Source organism: Nipponia nippon, unplaced genomic scaffold (assembly GCF_047370975.1).
Source record: "Nipponia nippon isolate SJK-2023a ecotype South Korea unplaced genomic scaffold, ASM4737097v1 scaffold_13, whole genome shotgun sequence".
NCBI lineage: Eukaryota > Metazoa > Chordata > Aves > Pelecaniformes > Threskiornithidae > Nipponia > Nipponia nippon.
In genome coordinates this window covers 1,179,057-1,197,646 of record NW_028262324.1, presented here as the reverse complement: position 1 = coordinate 1,197,646, position 18,590 = coordinate 1,179,057, and the positions used below count along the sequence as shown (strand labels likewise).

Here is an 18,590-nt window from a genome sequence, read left to right as displayed (position 1 = left end):
TGGGTGGGTGCCTGCACCCCATAGCAGGAGCCTGCTGGGAGTCTGCCGGCAGGTCGCCAGACATTGCCTGGCTTGTGCTTCTGCCCCTGGGGCTCCCGACGGCTTGGCGTGCTCTGGAGTTTTCATCAGCATGTGTCCAAACTGGTGGGTGCTACCTGAGCGCTGCTCCTGCCAGCAGGCTGCCTCCCCCTGGGGAATACTGCCTGGCCGCTGCCTGCGGGCTGCCTGCCTGACCTGCAGCCTGCCCAGCTGCAGCCAGCCCTGGGCTGCCCGGGTACGGGGTGCTGGGCACCCGCTGCCACCCTGCAGCTGCTCTGCCCATGCTCTGGGGTTTCCCACCGCTCGCTGAAGGCAGGATCCGTCCCTGCGCTGCGGCGGGGCCAGTGCTGCGCTTTACGGGCACTTCATGCTGTTGTGTTACAGGTACAAGGCGCCTCTGCAGTGCGGTACCTCGCCCCAGTGTTTGCTCTGGGGGGTTGTCCCTCCCAGGGGACAAGGGGGGGACAAGGAGCCACGCGCCCTGTAGGCAGGGATGTGCTGGGTGTCACGCTCTGCACTTCACTGTGGACAGGGCTGATAAAAGCGCTTCTGTTCAGCTCCGGCTCCTGGTACGTCTCCAAGCTGATTAGTGCAAGTGGGGTGCTTGGGTACGTGGTTTGGAGGCGGCGCAGCCTTTGCTGCCCTAGGACCCGTGTAAGAGATGGGGGGGTGCTGCAGGAAAGTGCTGGATTAACTTGGGATGAGATGTATCGTGGGTCCAGCTCCTTGCTGAGCAGCCAGCGCAGGAGCTGAGCTGAGCTCTTCTTCCCTGCGTGCACGGGGAAGGATCCTGGCAGGATCGCAGCCTGCGCCGGCTCTCTGGTGCCTGGCCTGGGGTGAGTCAGGTGTTTGCAGGCAAGGGGGGCGGATGGGGCTGGCACCAGCGTCCACGTGGGCCCCCCGGCACGCCAAGGGGCTGCGGCGCAGGCATGGAGCTCCTGGCGAGGGGGGAGCCCGGCAGTGGGATGGGAAGGCAGCCCAGTTCCCAGCTCAGCTGCGGTACACATCAATCACTGTGCGGGGGTGTTGGGGTTGAGGAAGAGGCAGCTCTGCAGAAAGCGCTGCCTCGGACGCGGCGGCAGCCTGGCAGCGCCGAGCTGTGCTGGAGGCATGGGGAGCTGGCACAGAGGTAGGGCCATGGAGAAGGCAGCTACGCGGGATGCTCTACAGTGCTGCTGGCTGCCTGTGGGACGCCCTGGGCTTTAGCTGGCAGCGGGTGCCTGGCGTGGGGAGCACCAGGCTGGGAGGGATGCGGGTCCTGGAGCCCGGGTGGGGGGCATGGGGCACTTTTCCGGCTGGGGAAGGGTTCAGGGCAGTGCAGATCTCTGCCCCTGCCAGTCCCGCGTGAGGAGGAGCGGTGTGCGGTCTCCAGGAGCTGGGGGCACCCTGCGTTTCCGATCCCCCCTTCACCACAGACAGGGCAGCTCACATGATTTTTTGGCCTTGCTGCAGAGCGGCACAGGAGGGCTCTCCGGGCTGCCCGCTGCACTGCAGAGCAGTTTGGGGGTCTGCACGTCCCCCGGTGCCAGGGGGTGAGGGCTGGGTGCCAGTGGGGCTCAGGGGTGCCACGTGTTGCCGGGTCTTTGGGGACCACTTTCCTTGGTCGCTTTTTATGTGTCCCTAGAGGACACCCAGGGCTCCCTGCCGGGGCTCCTCTCATGTTTCCAGGATGGCTGCAAGGTGCTGCCTGTGCTCTTGTGCTGCCTGTCCCCTGCCAGCTCAGCCTCTGTCCCGTGGCAGCGGTGCTGGGTGCCGCAGCCCTGGTGAGCTCCTCCCTTGTTCTTGGGGGCTGGCAAGTACCCGGACCCCTGCCCAATGTCACGCAGCCACTGCCAGTCCCGCAGGGTGCTCCCTGTGCCCAGCTTGCTCCCCATTTCCGACTGTCTCCGTGGCAGCCGTCTGTCCCGCAGCATGGCGGTGGGCTTTGCTGCCAGGATCAGCCCCACGGGGCCCTCGGCAGCTGCCGAACAGCAGCAAGGGAGGAGGGTGCTTGGTTCTTGCCCAGCTCTGTGCACCCCAGTTGTGCTGGAGCCCACAGAGACCTGTTCGGGCACTCGGCATGGGGCTGTGCACAGAGATTGGTGCCTGCCCGTGTCCGCGATGCTTCGGGAGCGAGGCGTCATGGAGAGGCAGCGTCCGCAGCAGGGAGCGCGGGGGGAAAGCAGAGCCCAGGAGCAAAGGGGGATGCTCAGCCTTGCAAACCAGCCCAGCAGCAGGGAGTGAATGGGCAGGGGGAAGGGGAAAGCAGGCTCGGGCGAAACCCCATTTGGAGGCGGCAGGGAAGGAAAGGCTCTGGGAGCGGAGTGCTGCGGAGGCTGGAGCTGGGATATGCTGGGGAAGTGCGGGGGCAGAGCGTCTGGGAAAGCCGTGAATCCACACTCCAGCTTGAAGGGGGGAAGAGGAAAACACCAAGGGAAGGAGGAGCAGGCAGGAAGATGATGGGAGGAGATTATAAGCATGACAAGCAGCTCTGCCTCTGATCCTGCTAAGGCTTTCTTTGCAGTCGCTGTTCCCACCTGCCTGTTTCGGTAGCCTGGAGCTCCAACCGGCTCCAGCCATTTCACCTGATGTTTGCCCTGAGGAGAATATCCCCCAGCCCATTTTGGGTCCAGCTGCAGCAGAAGCGAGCCAGCCCTTGCTAACAACCGGAGTTGTGCTTGGCACGTGGCACTGGGGACCGTGGGTGCGGAGGAGCCCTTCAGCCAGCGCCCTGCAGAGCCAGGGTCTGGGGAGATGGCGCCCGCTGCCTCCTGCCTCTGCCAGCCGCTGCCCGGGCAGCTGCCGGCCTCAGTGCAGGAGCTGCTCCGGCCCTGGCTTCGCTCCCAAGGGAACAGGCGTGAGCAAGGCTAGGTGCTGGGAAGGGCTGGGACAGCCCAAGCAGGCTGCTTGCCCTGCGGGATTGGGTCCTGCTCCTGCTGTGGGTAATATTTAGAAAAAAATTAAATGATTTTAGGATATGGACCTGTTGGAGTGGGGCCAGAGGAGGCCACGAAGGTGATCGGGGGCTGGAGCAGCTCTGCTGCGAGGACAGGCCGAGAGCTGGGGGTGCTCAGCCTGGAGCAGGGGAGGCTGCGGGCAGACCTTCCAGCAGCCCCCCAGTGCCCGCAGGGGCCTGCAGGAAAGCTGGGGAGGGACTTGTTCCAAGGGCCGGCAGTGACAGGACAAGGGGGAATGGCTTTCAACTGAGAGAGGGCAGGTTCAGGTGAGATACAAGGAAGAAATTCTCCCCCGTGAGGGTGGTGAGGCGCTGGCACAGGTTGCCCAGAGAAGCTGGGGCTGCCCCATCCCTGGCAGTGCTCAGGGCCAGGTTGGACGGGGCTTTGAGCACCCTGGTCTGGTGGAAGGTGTCCCTGCCCACGGCGGGGGGCTGGAACCAGATGGTCTTTAAGGTCCCTTCCAACCCAAACCGTTCTGTGATTCCATGATGGTATGATTTGGGACAGCGTTTCCACTGGTCTCAATCAAGTTTGCTGTAGTTGTGGTCTAAACCTCTTCTAAAGGTTTGTGATGGCAAATATGTCTCTTTGGCAGCATGCCGGGACCCCTGGCCCCCCACATCGGGGTCTCCCGGGGGGCCACAATGGGAGCAGGGAGATGGTCCCTGGGGGCTTGCCAGGCCCCTTCGCCGGGGCTCCGCCACCCCGGCCCTCCTGTGTCACGCTCTCACCTGCTTCAGCTGGCAGTCAGCATCTCTGGATCAGGCTCCTTCCCCATCGTTAGAAGGTTTGAACTGGAGCTTAATGTGCAAAAGTAGGGCTGGCTGGGAGGGGTGGGATGAATTCCCAGCCTGCCACCCTGAAACAACCCCCATCGTGTCCTCAGGGAGCGGTGCTTGCCAGCGCAGGGTAAAAACAGTTTGGAAAAAAGTTTAGAAATCTCAAGCGAAAAACTCAGCGGGTTTTTGGCCCAAAGTGATGGTTGTCATTTTAGAGATTTCATGTCGATTAAAAAATTCACACGCTGAGATCCAAACGGAAGCGGTTGGGAATGATCCACACAGGGATTGGAGCTGGGAGCGTGCAACTGCTTGAATTTGCAGTGGAAAAACAGCGGCCCTGTTTCCTCTGCAGAAAAATAAACCACTGGTGACCTTTGAAATCTTCTCGTGCCCTCGGCCGAGCACTGGGGTCTGTTAGGAGATGCTGGGCTGATGTTTCTCAGGGGCTGGTGGCAGGTTGTCCTGCCTGTTCTGGCCAGGAGAGCGTGGCGCTGGGGCAGGGGGGTGAAATCCCGGCTCTTTTGGGGTGAACCAAGTCCCTCTGCGGTGAGGCACAGCGCTTGCACGGCCAGCGCGGCCAGCAGCAGCGTTACTGCCCACCGGGCCAGGGAGAGGGCTGCTCCCGGGCAGGCTGCGCCTGGCTGCGGGAGGCGCAGGCAGACCCGCTCCATCTCCTCTGCCCGTCCCTTCCCTCGCCCCCTGGCTGTCCTCTCCCACCCCCGGGAGCCAGTTTTAGCAGTTTTTCTGGGTAAGGTTTCACATCTCCCCATTGCACTGAGGACACCTGAAAGGCAGAGGTGGGACGTGAGCTGTGGTGCGAGATGTGCTTTTTTGTAAAAGAAAGTCAGCAAGTCCGTGGATGGCACCGTGCTGAGCGGTGCAGTTGATTCAGCAGAGGGACGGGATGCCCTCCAGAGGAGGGACGGGATGCCATCCAGGGGGTCCTTGGCAGGCTGGAGGAGTGGGCCCATGAGAACCTCATGAAGTTCAGCCAGGCCAAGCGCAAGGTCCTGCGCCTGGGCTGGGGCAGTCCCCAGTACCAGCACAGACTGGGGATGGATGGGTTGAGGGCAGCCCTGCAGAGAAGGACTTGGGGACACTGGTGGGTGACAAATTGGATGTGAGCCGGCAATGTGCGCTTGCAGCCCAGAAAGCCAACCGTCTCCTGGGCTGCATCCCCGCAGCGTGGCCAGCGGGGCGAGGGAGGGGATCCTGCCCCTCTGCCCCACTCTGGGGAGACCCCCTGGAGCCCTGCGTCCAGCTCTGGGGTCCCCAGTGCAAGACAGACGTGGACCTGTTGGAGCGGAGCCAGAGGAAGCCATGGAAATGGTTGGAGGGCTGGAGCACCTCTGCTATGGAGAGAGGCTGAGGGCTGGGGTTGTTCAGCCTGGAGAAGAGAAGGCCCCAGGGAGACCTTATTGCGGCTTTTCAGTACTGAAAGGGGGCTTATAAGAAAGATGGAGAAAGACTTTTTACCAGGGCCTGTAGGGACAGGACAAGGGGCAACGGTTTTAAACTGAAAGAGGGTAGGGTTAGACTGGACATAAGGAAGAAATGTTTTACCACGAGGGTGGTGAGACACCGGAGCAGGTTACCCAGAGAAGCTGTGGATGCCCCATCGCTGGAGGCGTTCAAGGTCAGGTTGGACGGGGCTTTGAGCAATGGCATCTGGTGAAAGATGTTCCTGCCCACGGCAGGGGGCTTGAACTAGGTGGTCTTTTAAGATCTCCTCCAACCCAAACTATTCTGTGATTCTAAAAGTGGTCTTTCGCTGGCTGCCTTAGGTCGTGGTCCTGACCAGGCTCTTGCTCTCCCATACCTGCTAGAACCGCGTTTAGGTAATTGGGACTTAGAGGAGGTGATGGTGGTGGGATGTCATGTCGCCAAGCACCTCCTCCAGCCCCGGCGTGGCCGGGTCCGTGGCCTGGAGCTGTGCTGGGACCTCATCCCTGCGTTAGCACTGCCGGGGCTGGGGCAAAGCCTGGGGTTTGGCGGCCCAGGGAGAAGCTGGCTCCCTGCCCACGCCACGTGGGCTGTCATTCCAGAAACGGGAATCGGAAATATCCCCTGTGGGCTTCCACACACCAAAAAAGTGCAGTTTTTCTGGTGTCGCAGGCATTATTCAGGGCTGCTTGTGTGGCTGCTCTGTGGGCAAGGTGGGTGATGCGACCATGGGCAGATGCTGCCGACAGAGCCAGCTCGTCCAGCCACAGCCCCCAGGCACTCTGGTGGCAGCGATCCCAGCTGGTCCTGCGCGGCTGGACACGGCCCAGGGAGCCCAGCGGTGGGGAGCTGGTGGGGCCTGAGCAGCCCGAGTGGCAGATGGGTGACGGTCACAAAGGGTGCTCGATGACCCGTGCGTGCGTGGACCATCCCAGGAGCCCTCGCCAGCCCCATGCTGCATTTGCATAAAGGTTGCAAAAACATAAAGGTTGCAAAAACATGTTACCGAGCACCCCAGCACGGAAAGTGCCTTCCCCTTCCCTGGTCCTGGCCCCGGGTTTGTTTTTGCATCTCACACAGGGCAGGCAGCTGGAGCTGCAGGCAGGCTTTGTCCCGCCGCCACGCAGGGTCTGGCCACGCCGGCCGTGGGAACCCAGTGTGCTGCTGCTGCTGGGAAGTCCAGAGGGGAAAAAACCAGCCATCCCGGATGCAGTATGTGGAGTTGTCCATGTTTACAATTTGCTGTGTCAGTGCAGCCTTTAACCCAACTCACAGCCTGGTTTTTCCTCCCAGAATAAACCCTTCCACTCATTAAAAAATACTAGGGAAGGGCCCGAAGGCCCCGGGGCTGGGGGAGCAGGGGGCTACGGCCAGCTGGGCTCCCTGCTGTGAGTGCGGGGATGAGGCGTGAGCCCCGTGCCCCAGTCACAGTGGGGCCCTGCCACCCCTGTCCCTCCCCACACCTCTTCTGCAGCTCAACTGAGTATGAAATCCTGACATCTTGTGCTGCTGCCACCAGCCCTTTGCGAAGCCACCTCCCGGAGCAGACAGGGAGCTGGCTGGCAGCGGATCTGTGCATGCAGGCAGCGGGCAGAGACGGGCAGGTCCCACACCTGCCCATGCGGCCGGGGCATCCCGGGCTGCTGGCTGCCGGCCGGCATCCTCCATCCCCGTGCGCCTGGGTGACACCTCCTGTCTCTCCTTGTGGGTGGCGGTGGCAGAGCAGGGTGACAAGCGGCCATGACAACGGAGACGGGCCCCGGTTCCGAGGTGAAGAACGCGCAGGAGGAGGCTCCGCAGCAGCAACTGGAGGCGGCCGCACACGGCCCCACTGCCGCAGCCACCAACCCCGCCGGCCGGGACGCTGAGGCCAATGAGAAGCCCGGGGCACCGTCCGATGCCCGAAATACGGAGCCGGTGAGTGGGCGATGGCTGTGTGCCCTGAGATGCGGCAGAGAGGAGAGCACAGCAGAGGAAGGGGACGTGCCACCGCTCTCTGCTGCCCATCGCCATGTCCTTGCTGCAGTGGGGGGGCTGCAGGGAGCCCGGTGAGGTGGGCACCTCCCCTGCGCTGTCAGCCCCGGGGGAGCAGCCCGGGGGGAGGCTCCTACGACCAGTGCAGTGGATGGGCTCTGCCAGCTCATCCCAGCTGCCTGCACGGGTCCTTGCAGGCAGGGCAGGCAGAAGGAGCAGTACGGCAGCCCGAAGTGCTGACTGTGCTGGAAATGGCACTGCCGCGGCTGCCAGCCAGCGCGGGGGAGGGAGCGGGTGGCCCCGTGTCCCAGGACCAAGCTGCCCCTGGCAGGGCTGGGAGCAGCGGCTGCACCCCGATGTCGGGCTCGGAGCCGCCAGGGAGCTGCGCCGCTGCCCGCAGGCACGGTGCTGCCCTGGCCCTGCCTGCTGCGCCAGGCAGTTGGGCAGGGAGGTTTCGGGTGCTGAGCTGACCCTGGGCTCACGGGCGCCCATTTTCCAGGGACCCTGGTTGTGCCAGCAGCATGGGGTGGGGGAACTGGGCTGGGCTGTGGACTCCCAAGAGGTCATCAGGCTCCCTCCCCTGTCAGCTGCCCTCTTCTGCCTGCTGTTGGAGGGCTTTCCCCATCTATCTGTCCGTCCATCCCGGCAGTGGTGCCAGGTAACTCTGTGTGTCTCCCCACTCCAGGGCACAGAGATGGAGGAGAAGGACTACAGCGAGACGGATGGGCTCTCTGACAAAACAACCCCCAGCAAGACCCAGAAGTCACCCCAGAAAACCAAGAAAGTGAAGAGTGCCCTCTGCAGAGTGACCCTGCTCGATGCCTCCGAGTACGAATGCGAGGTGGAGGTGAGTCCCAGCCCCAGGGGGCTGCGCTGGCACCAAGGGGGGGACACGTCTCAGCCCGGCGAGTCCCTGATGTCAGGGCTCTTCCAAGGACAGCTTTGTAGTACCTCTCTCCTAGGGAAAAAGATCCACAGAAATAGTTGTTTAAGTTGAAATTTCAAAACCAGGAAAAAATCTGGAGAGACAGACCCTAGCAGGGAATTTCAGCCCAGTGAATCCAAATTTGGCAGCTACTCACAATAGAAAACAGCGTCTAAAAAGCAGAAGCTTAATAGATGGGGGATGGAGCTCTGCCTGACAGTATGCGCACGACATCCCTGCGCCAGCCTGTCTGCCGACACCTCAAGAGCGCAGCGCGTTGGCTGTCCCGCGTGCTAAGGCGAAGGATGCGTGCGCACGTGTTGGTGCGAAGAGGCCGACACTCGTGGACCCTCACGGCTGCCCCAGGCGGGTGTACGTCCGTCCTCGCTGCGTCCATCTTCTCATCCCTTGCTGTCCCTCCCCGTAAAGCCAGCAGGCCAGGGACGGCATGGGGAGGTGTGTCAGAGCCTGGCAGCATCCTGCGCGCGTGTGTGTGCGTGCATGCGTACCTAAGGGGGATGCACGTGCGCATCCTTGTAGCTGCACGCACGAGGATGCAGTGCCTTGGCACTGGGCGATGCTGCAGGGCTGCTCTCCTTTCTAGGACAGGCTGGGGGGGGCCGGGATTAAATCAGGAGTTGAGGCTGGTTTTTGTGGAAGGGTCCCGTGGCCCTGCCGCAGGGGCAAAGGCAGCTGGGAGGAGAAGTTCTTGCTGGGAGCCCCCGTTTCTGTCCCCAGCGCTCGCTGTCTCCTGCCTGCAGGTCGGGGAAGGCAGCGCTGCTCTGACCGCGGCATTGTCCTGGTGGGAGGGACATTTTTAAGGACTGGTAACTTTGCTTAAAAATGCAAAAGCTGAGGTTGTCCAGGAGCAGCAATCCCGGAGCCTTTGCCAGGGAGACCTTTGCACTTGCTGCTGGCGAGTGGGCAGGCGGGTTTTTGTTGGCAGCAGCTCGGAGCTGGGTGCACGGAGCAGGCATGCATCTGTCTGCAGGTCCTGCCTCCCCCGGGTCGCGGCTGCGCAGGACTGGTGAATGTAAGGAGCGTGGCTGCCTGCTCGCTGTGGCTGCCTGGGACGAGTGAGCACCCCGAGGCGGCCGGCGGTGGCGGGGTCTGGCCCCCTGCCCGCGGCACAGGCAGCAGGGCCTTTGATCTCCACGCTCCAGCAGCCACGACTGTCGCTTTAGTGGTAAAATTTGTCACAAAGCCGTGGAAAGATGGGTTGTCATGAAGATAAAAGCCCTCCTGAAGAAGAAAAGGAGCGGAGCACCCCAGGGACGGCGGGGGCTCACGGGGCACAGGAGCGGCTTGCGCGAGCCCCGGCGGGGTCATCCCTACCCGTAGCATTTGCCAAGCAAAACCCGTGCGCAAGCAGAGACCCGGGTTGCAGGCTCGCTGGCGGCTGCGTGAGCAGAGCAGTGCCCCTCGCCGGGCCCAGGTAAGGACGAGCTCTCTGCTGTTGCGGTGCAGAGGATGGAATCGACTTTTAGAGAGCTGCTGCTCTCTCAAAAAGCCACCTGGGACATCAGGGAGAGGGTTAGCGTAGAAAGCTGGTGCTGTACTTCTTTCTTTCTCGCGGGCCCCATGGGAATATTTGTGCCTTGCCTGCATGCTTAATTAAGGCTTTATTCAGTAAAACTCAAAAAGGGGACTCAAACTGTTCAGTGTGACACCCCGGCACGTGCCATGGGTGAGCCCTTGCCTTCAAAACCTGGGTCAGCAGGGAGGAGACCCAGGACGGGTGAGTGCAGCTGCTGGAAGAGCTTTGCGGGGCAGCAGGAGCCCAGGGTCGCAGCTGGGGGCAGCGAGCTGCCGGGGCTGTGCCGCTTGGTGCCCGGGCTGCCGTCCCCGGGGCGCGTGGGGAAGCTGCTCCGGTAAGTGGGTGCCTTGGAGAGGGGAGATGGGAGCTGCCAGGCTGGAAGGCTGTAAAGAGGGGAGAAACACACGTGGGAGGGGTTGTTCTTCCATCTCCATGAGCGAGCCTGGGCCTCGCTGCCACCGGTAACGAAGGGAAATTCAGGGGACCTCAAAGGACCAGAAAACAAGGGTGCCCTCCAGCCCTGCGCATGGCTCAGGCTCTTCGTGGCTCTCGTTCGTCATGCCGTGCTTCAGCACCCAGCCGCCACCACCACCGGTGGGGAGGGTGTGGGGAAGGAGTGTGTCCCATGGGCAGCACCGGCTGCCGCGAGCTCTGGGGCACATTTGTCCCAGCTTGCTGGTCCGGAGCGGAGGTGCCTGGGCTGGCTGGACCCCTCTCTGGTTTGGCATCACTGTCTCCTGGTGTGATGGGGGATGAGCCGGGTGGGCACCGGCTCCCCAGCCCATGGCTGGGCTCAACCGTGCCCCGTCCCCGCAGCCCCGGGACTGCCTGGGTGTCCGCAAAGCAGTGCTGCCGGGTGAGAGGGCTGCTCTCAAAGGCAGCCCAGCACCTTTTGGTGGTCACCTGGAGGGGCAGGGCTGCCCTGACCCTCCCCAGTGCTCCCTGCCTGCACCCAGCGGGTGCTGCCTGCGCCTGCCAGGTCTCCAGGAGCACAAGGGAGTGGGCTCACCATCAGTCTCTCCATGTCTCCGACAGAAGCACGCCCGAGGCCAGGTCCTCTTTGACATGGTCTGCGAGCACCTCAACCTCCTGGAGAAGGACTACTTCGGCCTCACCTTCTGCGACTCGGACAGCCAGAAGGTGAGCACGGGGGGTCCCTCTGGGGCCGCCCCCTCCGTGCTGGGGCCCCCCTGACCTGCTGTCTCCTCCTTGCAGAACTGGCTGGACCCCTCCAAGGAGATCAAGAAGCAGATCCGCAGTAAGTGCCTGGAGAGGGTCCATCCTCCCCAGCCCTGGGGCGTCCTGCGGGGCTCCTGGATGGCTCGGCTGTGGCTGTCCTCCAGCGGGTCCCCTCCCCACCTGCACTGGAGCTGGCCTGGGGACAGGGATGCTGTTGCTTGTTTGGCTGCCTGTTACCCACCTCTCCTTTTACTCATGACAGGCGTGGGGGGCAAAGGACCCCATCTATGCCACCGGAGAGCTGGCTGAGACCTGGTCCCTCTCTGGGCACCATCCCCACCTGCCCTGAGCAGGGAGGACAGGGATGGGGGGGAGAGTGGGGGCTTGCTGGGACAGGTCCTGGGGTGCCTTTGCCCATGATGTTGCCTTGCTGGGGCAGCAAAAGGGCTGTTGCCCCAGGTGTCACCTTCTGGGACAAGTGAGGCCTTTGCTGTGACGCTGGAGTCACGCTGAGCTGATGGCTCCTGAAGTTGTGATGCTTTTTTCTCCCCCGCTGTTTGGGGAGGATTAACCAAGTCATGCTGGCGTCCTGATGGCTGTTCTCCCAGCACCTTCTGGAGCCCCCTTGTCCCTGCCCCATGCCGGGCTGGGGGGGAGTCGTGGGACCCTTAGTGGATGCCCGGGTGCTCCTGCACGCCTGCGTGCAGCCAGCGTGGGTGCTGCCCTTACTGCTCTTTCCCCTCCCTAGGCGGGCCCTGGAACTTCGCCTTCACTGTGAAGTTTTACCCTCCAGACCCTGCCCAGCTCACGGAGGACATCACAAGGTGAGGACCACCCCTCCATGGGCATGGCTGCCGGAGCAGCTCCCCGGGGACCGGCTGGGAGCGTGTGGAGGGGCAGGGCTCAGGCAGGGGGATGTCTGGGGGCTCGCTGCCCTCCCGCTGCCTGTGGCATGTCTAAGTCACGCAGAGCCGGGCCAGGAAGGTGGCCGTGGGAGGTGGCAGTCCCCACAGAGAGCAGTGCAAGGTGGGATGCATGCTGTGGCTTCCCGGGGAGCCCCAGCCTGCTCCAGAGGGCACGTGCCTCCACCCCGCGCTCACCCTCTGCCCCTCCTGCAGATACTACCTGTGCCTGCAGCTCCGTGCGGACATCATCACGGGGCGCCTGCCCTGCTCCTTTGTCACACATGCCCTGCTGGGCTCCTACGCTGTGCAAGCCGAGCTGGGTGACTACGATGCTGAGGAACACGTGGGCAACTATGTCAGCGAGCTCCGCTTCGCCCCCAACCAGACGCGGGAGCTGGAGGAGCGCATCATGGAGTTGCACAAGACCTACCGGTGAGCCCCAGGAGAGGACAGGCTGGTAGCGAGGAAGGCACGGGGCAGCTGGTCCATGCCTGGTGGGGCACCCAGCCATGTGTCCCCATCTCTGTCTCCCTGCAGGGGAATGACCCCCGGGGAAGCGGAGATCCACTTTCTGGAGAACGCCAAGAAGCTCTCCATGTACGGGGTGGACCTGCACCACGCCAAGGTATGGGGCCGTGGGGCTGCCAGAGCGATGGCCAGCGCCACTCCATCCTGCCCTGCTGCCTGCACACCCCTCCCAGCCCAGCTCCTTCCTCCCACGATGAAGGTTCAACAAGGACACAGTCCTTGGCTGGCTGGCTCTGGGTGGCCCCACGTTGGACCAGAGGACCTCCAGAGATCCAACCTCAACCAGTCTGTGATTCAGTGACCTCTCTGTCGGCCAGTCCCCTGTAGCAGAGCACTGAGCAGGAGGGAGCGTGGCATTGCTGGCCGGACTGATTCTTACTGGGCAGCTCAGCAGTCCCCTCCTGTCCCTCTTGCCTCCTCCAGGACTCAGAGGGCATCGACATCATGCTGGGTGTCTGCGCCAACGGCCTCCTCATCTACAGGGACCGGCTGAGGATCAACCGCTTCGCCTGGCCCAAGATCCTCAAAATTTCCTACAAGAGGAGCAACTTCTACATCAAGATCCGCCCGGGTGAGGTGGGTGCCATGCACCAGCGCAGCCCCGGGGCACCGCAGGGTGCCTGCTCTGCTGGGCTGGGGCTGCCTGGCGGGGAGGTCCTCGCCTGGCTCCAGCCTCTGCCCCAAGGGTGCCGAGTTAACAACCACACTGGCCAAGAGAGCACATCTCCTGGGGCGTATGGAGGCTTTCAGCAAGTGCTGTCTTGTTCGTGCTCTCATTTTGTCGCTGGCAAAATGACTTCAGCAGGCTGAGGGCACCCCAGGCTCCTTTCCCCACCCGCCGGAGGCCGTGACCCCGCTGGTGTAGGGAGGTTGCCCAGGAAGGGAGGTTGAGGGCCATTTTTGATGTGTCTTCCGTGCTTCACAAAAAAACATCAGGAGGCTTTTTCATTCGTTTTCCAACTTCATTTTCACTCTTTTCACTTTTATGTGCACTGATGGGAGAATGCATTTCCACCCACGTTTCCCAGCAGGCAGGAGGGCAAGGACAGTGCATCTAAAATGGAGAGTGATGCCCTCTTGCCAAAATGAGCTGTAAAAGGTTTTGTGTCTTGAGGGAATTTATTTTGCACTGGAAAGCCATTTACAGTTGAGGAAAGTGCTTAGGCCAAAAGTGCGGGGGCGTGATCCCACCACCCAGTGGGGCGTTGCATGGGCCTCTCCCGCACTGCTTTGAAGAAGACTTTTTTTTGCATGGTCATGGCTCCTGCCAGGGGAACCTGAGGGCCCTGGCAAGGCAGGTCCCCTCCCAGCATGTCCTCTAGGGCAGGATCTGCCTGTAAGGGCATGTCTCTGTCTCCCCCAAGTACGAACAGTTTGAGAGCACCATTGGCTTCAAGCTGCCCAACCACCGCTCCGCCAAGCGTCTCTGGAAGGTCTGCATAGAGCATCACACCTTCTTCAGGTGAGGAGACCTTCTCCAGGCCTCCCTTCTCGGCAGCAGACGTGCTCCTGCCTCTGCCGCAGTGGGTAGAGGTGGGGGGCAGTGCCGGGGGGCACATCTGGGGCTCGCTGACGCCACTCCCCCCCTCTCACCCCTAGGCTGGTGTCCCCAGAGCCACCCCCCAAGGGCTTCCTGGTGATGGGCTCCAAGTTTCGCTACAGCGGGCGGACGCAGGCGCAGACGCGGCAGGCCAGCGCCCTCATCGACCGCCCAGCTCCCTTCTTCGAGCGCTCCTCCAGCAAACGGTACACCATGTCTCGCAGCCTTGACGGAGGTATGCCCCAAATTGGGGAGGGGGAGGGAGATTGGTCCGCTGGCGGGAGCGAGGGGGATGCTGTTCGGCTCGTCTCTGCGAGCTGTTCGGCTCATTTGGCAGGGTTATGGCAGCCATCAGGCTTCCTTCTGGAGGCTGTCCCCAACCGCATCCCCATGGCAGGGGGTTTGTCCCCACCCCAAGTGGTAGCTCAGACTGTGGGTGAGCAGGGGGACATGGCAGGGCTGGGGTTGGGCAGCTCAGGGATGGGGCTCCCCCCGGCTCCCTGTGCCCTGGGACCCCTGGGGCCGTCCCCGCTGCGGGGCATTCGGGGCTCCTCGGCCCCCCGGTCTGAGCTGGCAGGGTGGGGGGCTGGGGGACTGGGGTGGGGGTTGGGGGGGGCAGGGCTGGGGTGACCCGGGCTCTCCCCCACGAGCAGAGTTCTCGCGCCCAGCCTCCGTCAGCGAGAACCACGACGCCGGGGCAGAGGGCGAGAAGCAGGATGAGGATGGTGAGTTTGGCAGCAGGAGACGGTCCGAGACAGAGGACGAGGAGGTGACCACGCCAACGAAAATCAAGGAGCTGAAGGTACAGACGAGGCGGGCAGAGGAGGGTGGAGGTGGGTGGGTAGGCTGGCTCACGCCTGGAGAGGGCAGGCAGGGGACCGGGCACAGGCAGCAGGGCTGGGCTGCAGGCAGGAAGGGTCACCTCGGGGCACAGTCCCCTCCAGCCCTGTCTCTGCCGGCTGTGCCCCAGGCTGGTGGGACCCTTGGGACACAGATTTGGCCTCACCGGTGGAAATGGGGCTGTCACAGGGGCTCGGCTCAACTCTGATTCCCCAGCGCCCTCCAGGTGCTCTCAGGGCTCATCCCCAGGCAGGGCTGGACCTGGGAGCAGCCCTGCCCTGGGACAGGGACAGGGATGGGGATGGGGACAGGCCAGGCGCACCGGTGCCCGCCACTGCCCAGGCACAGCCCACCCACTCCCTGCCCCGGCCGCCGGGCTGGCCCAGGGACACCCCAGCCCATTTCAGCCCCACGCTGCGAGGGGAGGGGGGTCCGGTCCTTCTGCACACTACCAGCCCATCAACTTAACTGTGATGTTTGTGACAAGTTCCCTCGACTGACTCTGCTGGTTACTTTTAACCCTCTCTCTGCTGCCAGCCGGAGCACGAAACAACCCCCAGGCACAAGCAGGAGGTATTCTCTCTCTGGAGTATCTTAGTCCTCATCGGTGCATCATATTGTCCATCCTTTCCAAAGCAACACTGTGTGTCACCCTATTTACTGGAATACAAGATGCACCGAGGCGGGGGGTTGGATGCTAGAGAAGCCCGATGAGCAGACAGCTGGGGATCTGCCCCAGCACGCACATGGCATCTTCTATCCCACTAAGTAAGGTAGTCCTAATCGTGCGTGTGAGCAAGAGCCCTCCCGAGGCGCAACGGCCAGGCCCCCACGCCGAGTCCTTGGCCCGTTGGGAAGACCTGGCTTCTGCTCGTGTTACTGACTCCGCCATGTCCTCGCCTCGTGTCTCCTCTCCGTCCAGCCCTGCAGCCCCAGCTCCCCTGTGGAGGCTGGTCCCATCGCTCCCGCTGGCGCCCCGACCCGTGCTCTGCTTTTGCCTGACCCAAACTGCCTCCGTCACCGCCCTGCCCGGCGGCTCTGCTCTCCCGCAGCCCCCCGCTCCCGCAGCGTGGCTCCCCTCCATGCAGAGCCGGGCTGGAGCTCCTCGCAGCGCTGCGGCTGCCGTCCCGCCCCGCCGGGGGCAAACAAGTCTCTGAGCTGCCTTCAGCGCCCGCGCAGCTGCCTGGGGGGGCAGGCGCTGGCACCCATCCCTGTGCCAGAGGGCAGCTGCCTGCATCTGCCCGGCCTGAGAGTGGGCTGTCACAGAGAAGAGGGAGGCTGTGCCCTCCTCTGCACAACCTCCTGTGTCCGCGGTAGCCCCTCATCAGGAATGATTCATCCCAGCCTAAAATCCACGGCTGCTCCCTGGGGGTCCCCTCTCTGCTCGCAGTGGGATGTAGGTCCTCACTGGAGCTGTCGATGGGGGCAAACACGGCCAGGCGATGGGGTTTGCCGCGCTGGCACCACCCAGTCCTCGCTGTCCCGCTCGGCACCGCAGGGCAGACCCCGCTGGGGCGGTGGGCACCGGTCCCGGTCCCTCCCCTGCCCACGTCATTGCTTACCCCGCTGCATGTGCATGTGCTGCTCACCCAGCGCACCCCGAGCCCAGAGGTGGGCAAACCACGAAGCGCTTCGCCACGGCTCGGCCACGCGGGTCCCCGGGGGGAGTTTGTTCATGAGTTGCGCTGAGCCTTCAGGATCTGGAAAATTTGGTAGGGTTTTTCATGGGACTCTCCGGGGTCTCTGGGCTGTTGCTGAGGAGCAATACCGGGGAGGTGTTTTAGGTGACTCCTTTCGAACCTCAAAAGAGGTTTGAGTTTAAGTTTGAAGCAGAAGCCAGGGTCCTTGCCCTTGCTGGTTCTTGCTCCGAGCCAGTTTGCCCACCTCTGCGGCAGGACGAGGGGAGCCACCCTGGTGCCTGTACCGTCACAAAACGATGCTCTAACACCTAAACCCCACCTTGCACTTGAGCGCTCTGAGCTATCCTCTCCACAGCGGGCCAGACCCCACCCCAGGCTGCCGTCGGGCCCAGGCTGGTCCACGGCGATCCCGGCTTGGATCCACGCTGGACGTCTCTGAGCAGCCCCTGAGCACCTGCCCTTTGGCAAAGCCCACTTCGAAGGAGCTCCGTTGGAAATGCCGGTTTCCTGCCCTGCTGGGACAGAGGCTCGGGCTCCCTTTGTGCCTGGCATGGGAGAGCAGCAGAGGAGGCTGCTGGTATTTCCAACAGGGCCTGATCCCTTGCTGATCCCAGGGAGACCCCGCTCTCTTCCTCCAGGTGGCTTAGCTTGTCCTCCGCAGGCCGTGCTGGAAATGCCGCAGGGGCATGCTGTGCCCTTTGCAGAGGGAAGCCTGCCGCGCGCGTTCTGCCACGTGCTGCTTTTTTGCTGCTCCCTGCAATGGTCTTAGTGAGGACTGCAGACCGGGGTGCTCTGACTCGCTCTTCATTTGGCTCTTGAGACCCTAAATTCAAGCCCAGTGTGAAGCAAACCTTCCCAGTGCCCCTGCTCTTCTCTGTTGCCTTGGCTGGCACTTTAATCATAGTTATCTTCCTCTCTCCTTCCCCAAGTTTTTAGACAAGCCAGAAGATGTTTTGCTGAAGCATCAGGCCAGCATCAATGAGCTGAAACGGACCCTGAAGGAGCCCAACAGCAAGCTGGTTCACAGGGACCGGGACAGGAGGCTGCCTTCCTCACCAGCCTCTTCCTCACCCAAGCACGAGGATGAAACACCAAAGGGAACCCCAGAAAAGGCCAGCGAGGTTTGTTCCACTGCTGCTCTTATGGAGGGGATCAGGCTGTTCGCGGGGGGATGTTCCTCAGCTGTTGGGCTCTGGGTCGCTGCCTCCCCTGCTGCCCTGGGGGAGCATGGTGGAAATTACCTGCTGGGGACCCGGGGGCCTTTGGCCAGGCCAGTGTCTCTGTTTTGTAACAAGCGAACCGTTTTCATATTGCTGGTAGTGATCTCCCCTTGTGCCCATGGGGTTGAACTTCTCATTCTTCTCCGGAGGGCTGTGTTTTGGGGGTACCTGAGAGCTGGGCTGTGGCTTTCTTGGCCCATGAGATGTGTGGTGGTGCCCGGCGCAGCTCTTGCCCAAGGGGTGTCCCCAGCAGAGCAGGACCGGGTGCCCCATGGTGCTTTCACCAGCCGGGACCTGGGTGGTGGGAGTAGGCAGGGGGGTGAGCGGTGCCGCACCGGCATCCTGCACGCGCGTCCTCCCCTCCTGCCCTTTTTGCCTGTGGCTTTGCGGTGGGACCGCGAGTGTGAAAGGAAGGCGCCTGGGGAGCTGGAACTGGGGGTGCCAGGACACGCAGGGCCCCCGGTGCTGCGCGAGGGGCGCGGATGTGGCGCAGCTGGGTGCTCTGTGGTGCCGGGTTCCTGGCTGGCTCGGTGCAGGCAGCATGCGGCTGGCTCAGTGCAGGCAGCGTGCGGCAAGGGCATCCCTGCTGCCAGCCTGGGTGCCCTCTCCCTGCCAGGGACCCTCCCTGCTTGCTGTCCCCTCCGCGGTGTTCCCTCCCTCACGAGGGCTCTGGAGCCAGTCCTGTGCCCGCACCAGCGGGCATGGCTGCAGGCAGGGCGGACGCCACGTGCCGGGCCCGCTTTGCCCTGGCTCCCTCCCGGGACAGCCTCGCAGAGCAAGCGGGGACGTGGGGCCGGGCCGCGCGGGGGGTGCGGGGCGCTGCGGGGCGGCTGGGCCAGGGGCTCTCTGCGGGGGGTTCGTGGTGTGCACGTGCGCCTGCTGGTCCCCAGCGCTGACCGGAGACCCGGGGCTGCAGGGTGACCCAGGCAGAGGTGAGCTCACAGCCCCTCGTCAAAGCACTGAGGGACTTCAACCCACTTCTCTTTTACAAGCAAATATATAAAGTGCAGAGATAGAAATGGAGCATCTAGAGCTGGAATAGCGGTGACCTCTGTTCATCCGTCCATCCGTCCATCCACCCACCCACCATTTGTTCCTTCAT

At 63.0% G+C, this 18,590-nt stretch overlaps 1 protein-coding gene across 19 annotated transcripts in view; it reads left to right on the top strand.

Annotated features, from left to right (window-relative positions):
* Positions 1–18,590, top strand: part of EPB41L1 (erythrocyte membrane protein band 4.1 like 1) — a 66,051-nt gene that overhangs the window by 28,949 nt on the left and 18,512 nt on the right. For 12 of the 19 annotated variants that reach the window (XM_087749401.1, XM_087749398.1, XM_087749394.1 and 9 more), the window contains 13 exons: positions 6,922–7,117; positions 7,860–8,021; positions 10,672–10,776; positions 10,852–10,894; positions 11,564–11,639; positions 11,934–12,152; positions 12,258–12,345; positions 12,672–12,824; positions 13,613–13,710; positions 13,848–14,023; positions 14,442–14,590; positions 15,166–15,201; positions 17,198–17,389. In XM_087749401.1, the coding sequence (XP_087605527.1) occupies positions 6,941–7,117; positions 7,860–8,021; positions 10,672–10,776; positions 10,852–10,894; positions 11,564–11,639; positions 11,934–12,152; positions 12,258–12,345; positions 12,672–12,824; positions 13,613–13,710; positions 13,848–14,023; positions 14,442–14,590; positions 15,166–15,201; positions 17,198–17,389 (1,674 nt within the window). In that variant the 5' untranslated portion in view covers positions 6,922–6,940. Of the gene's footprint in view, positions 1–1,064; positions 1,169–6,921; positions 7,118–7,859; positions 8,022–10,671; positions 10,777–10,851; positions 10,895–11,563; positions 11,640–11,933; positions 12,153–12,257; positions 12,346–12,671; positions 12,825–13,612; positions 13,711–13,847; positions 14,024–14,441; positions 14,591–15,165; positions 15,202–17,197; positions 17,390–18,590 lie in introns of those variants that run through there. The other 7 variants (XM_087749402.1, XM_087749400.1, XM_087749393.1 and 4 more) reach the window with 4 other exon arrangements.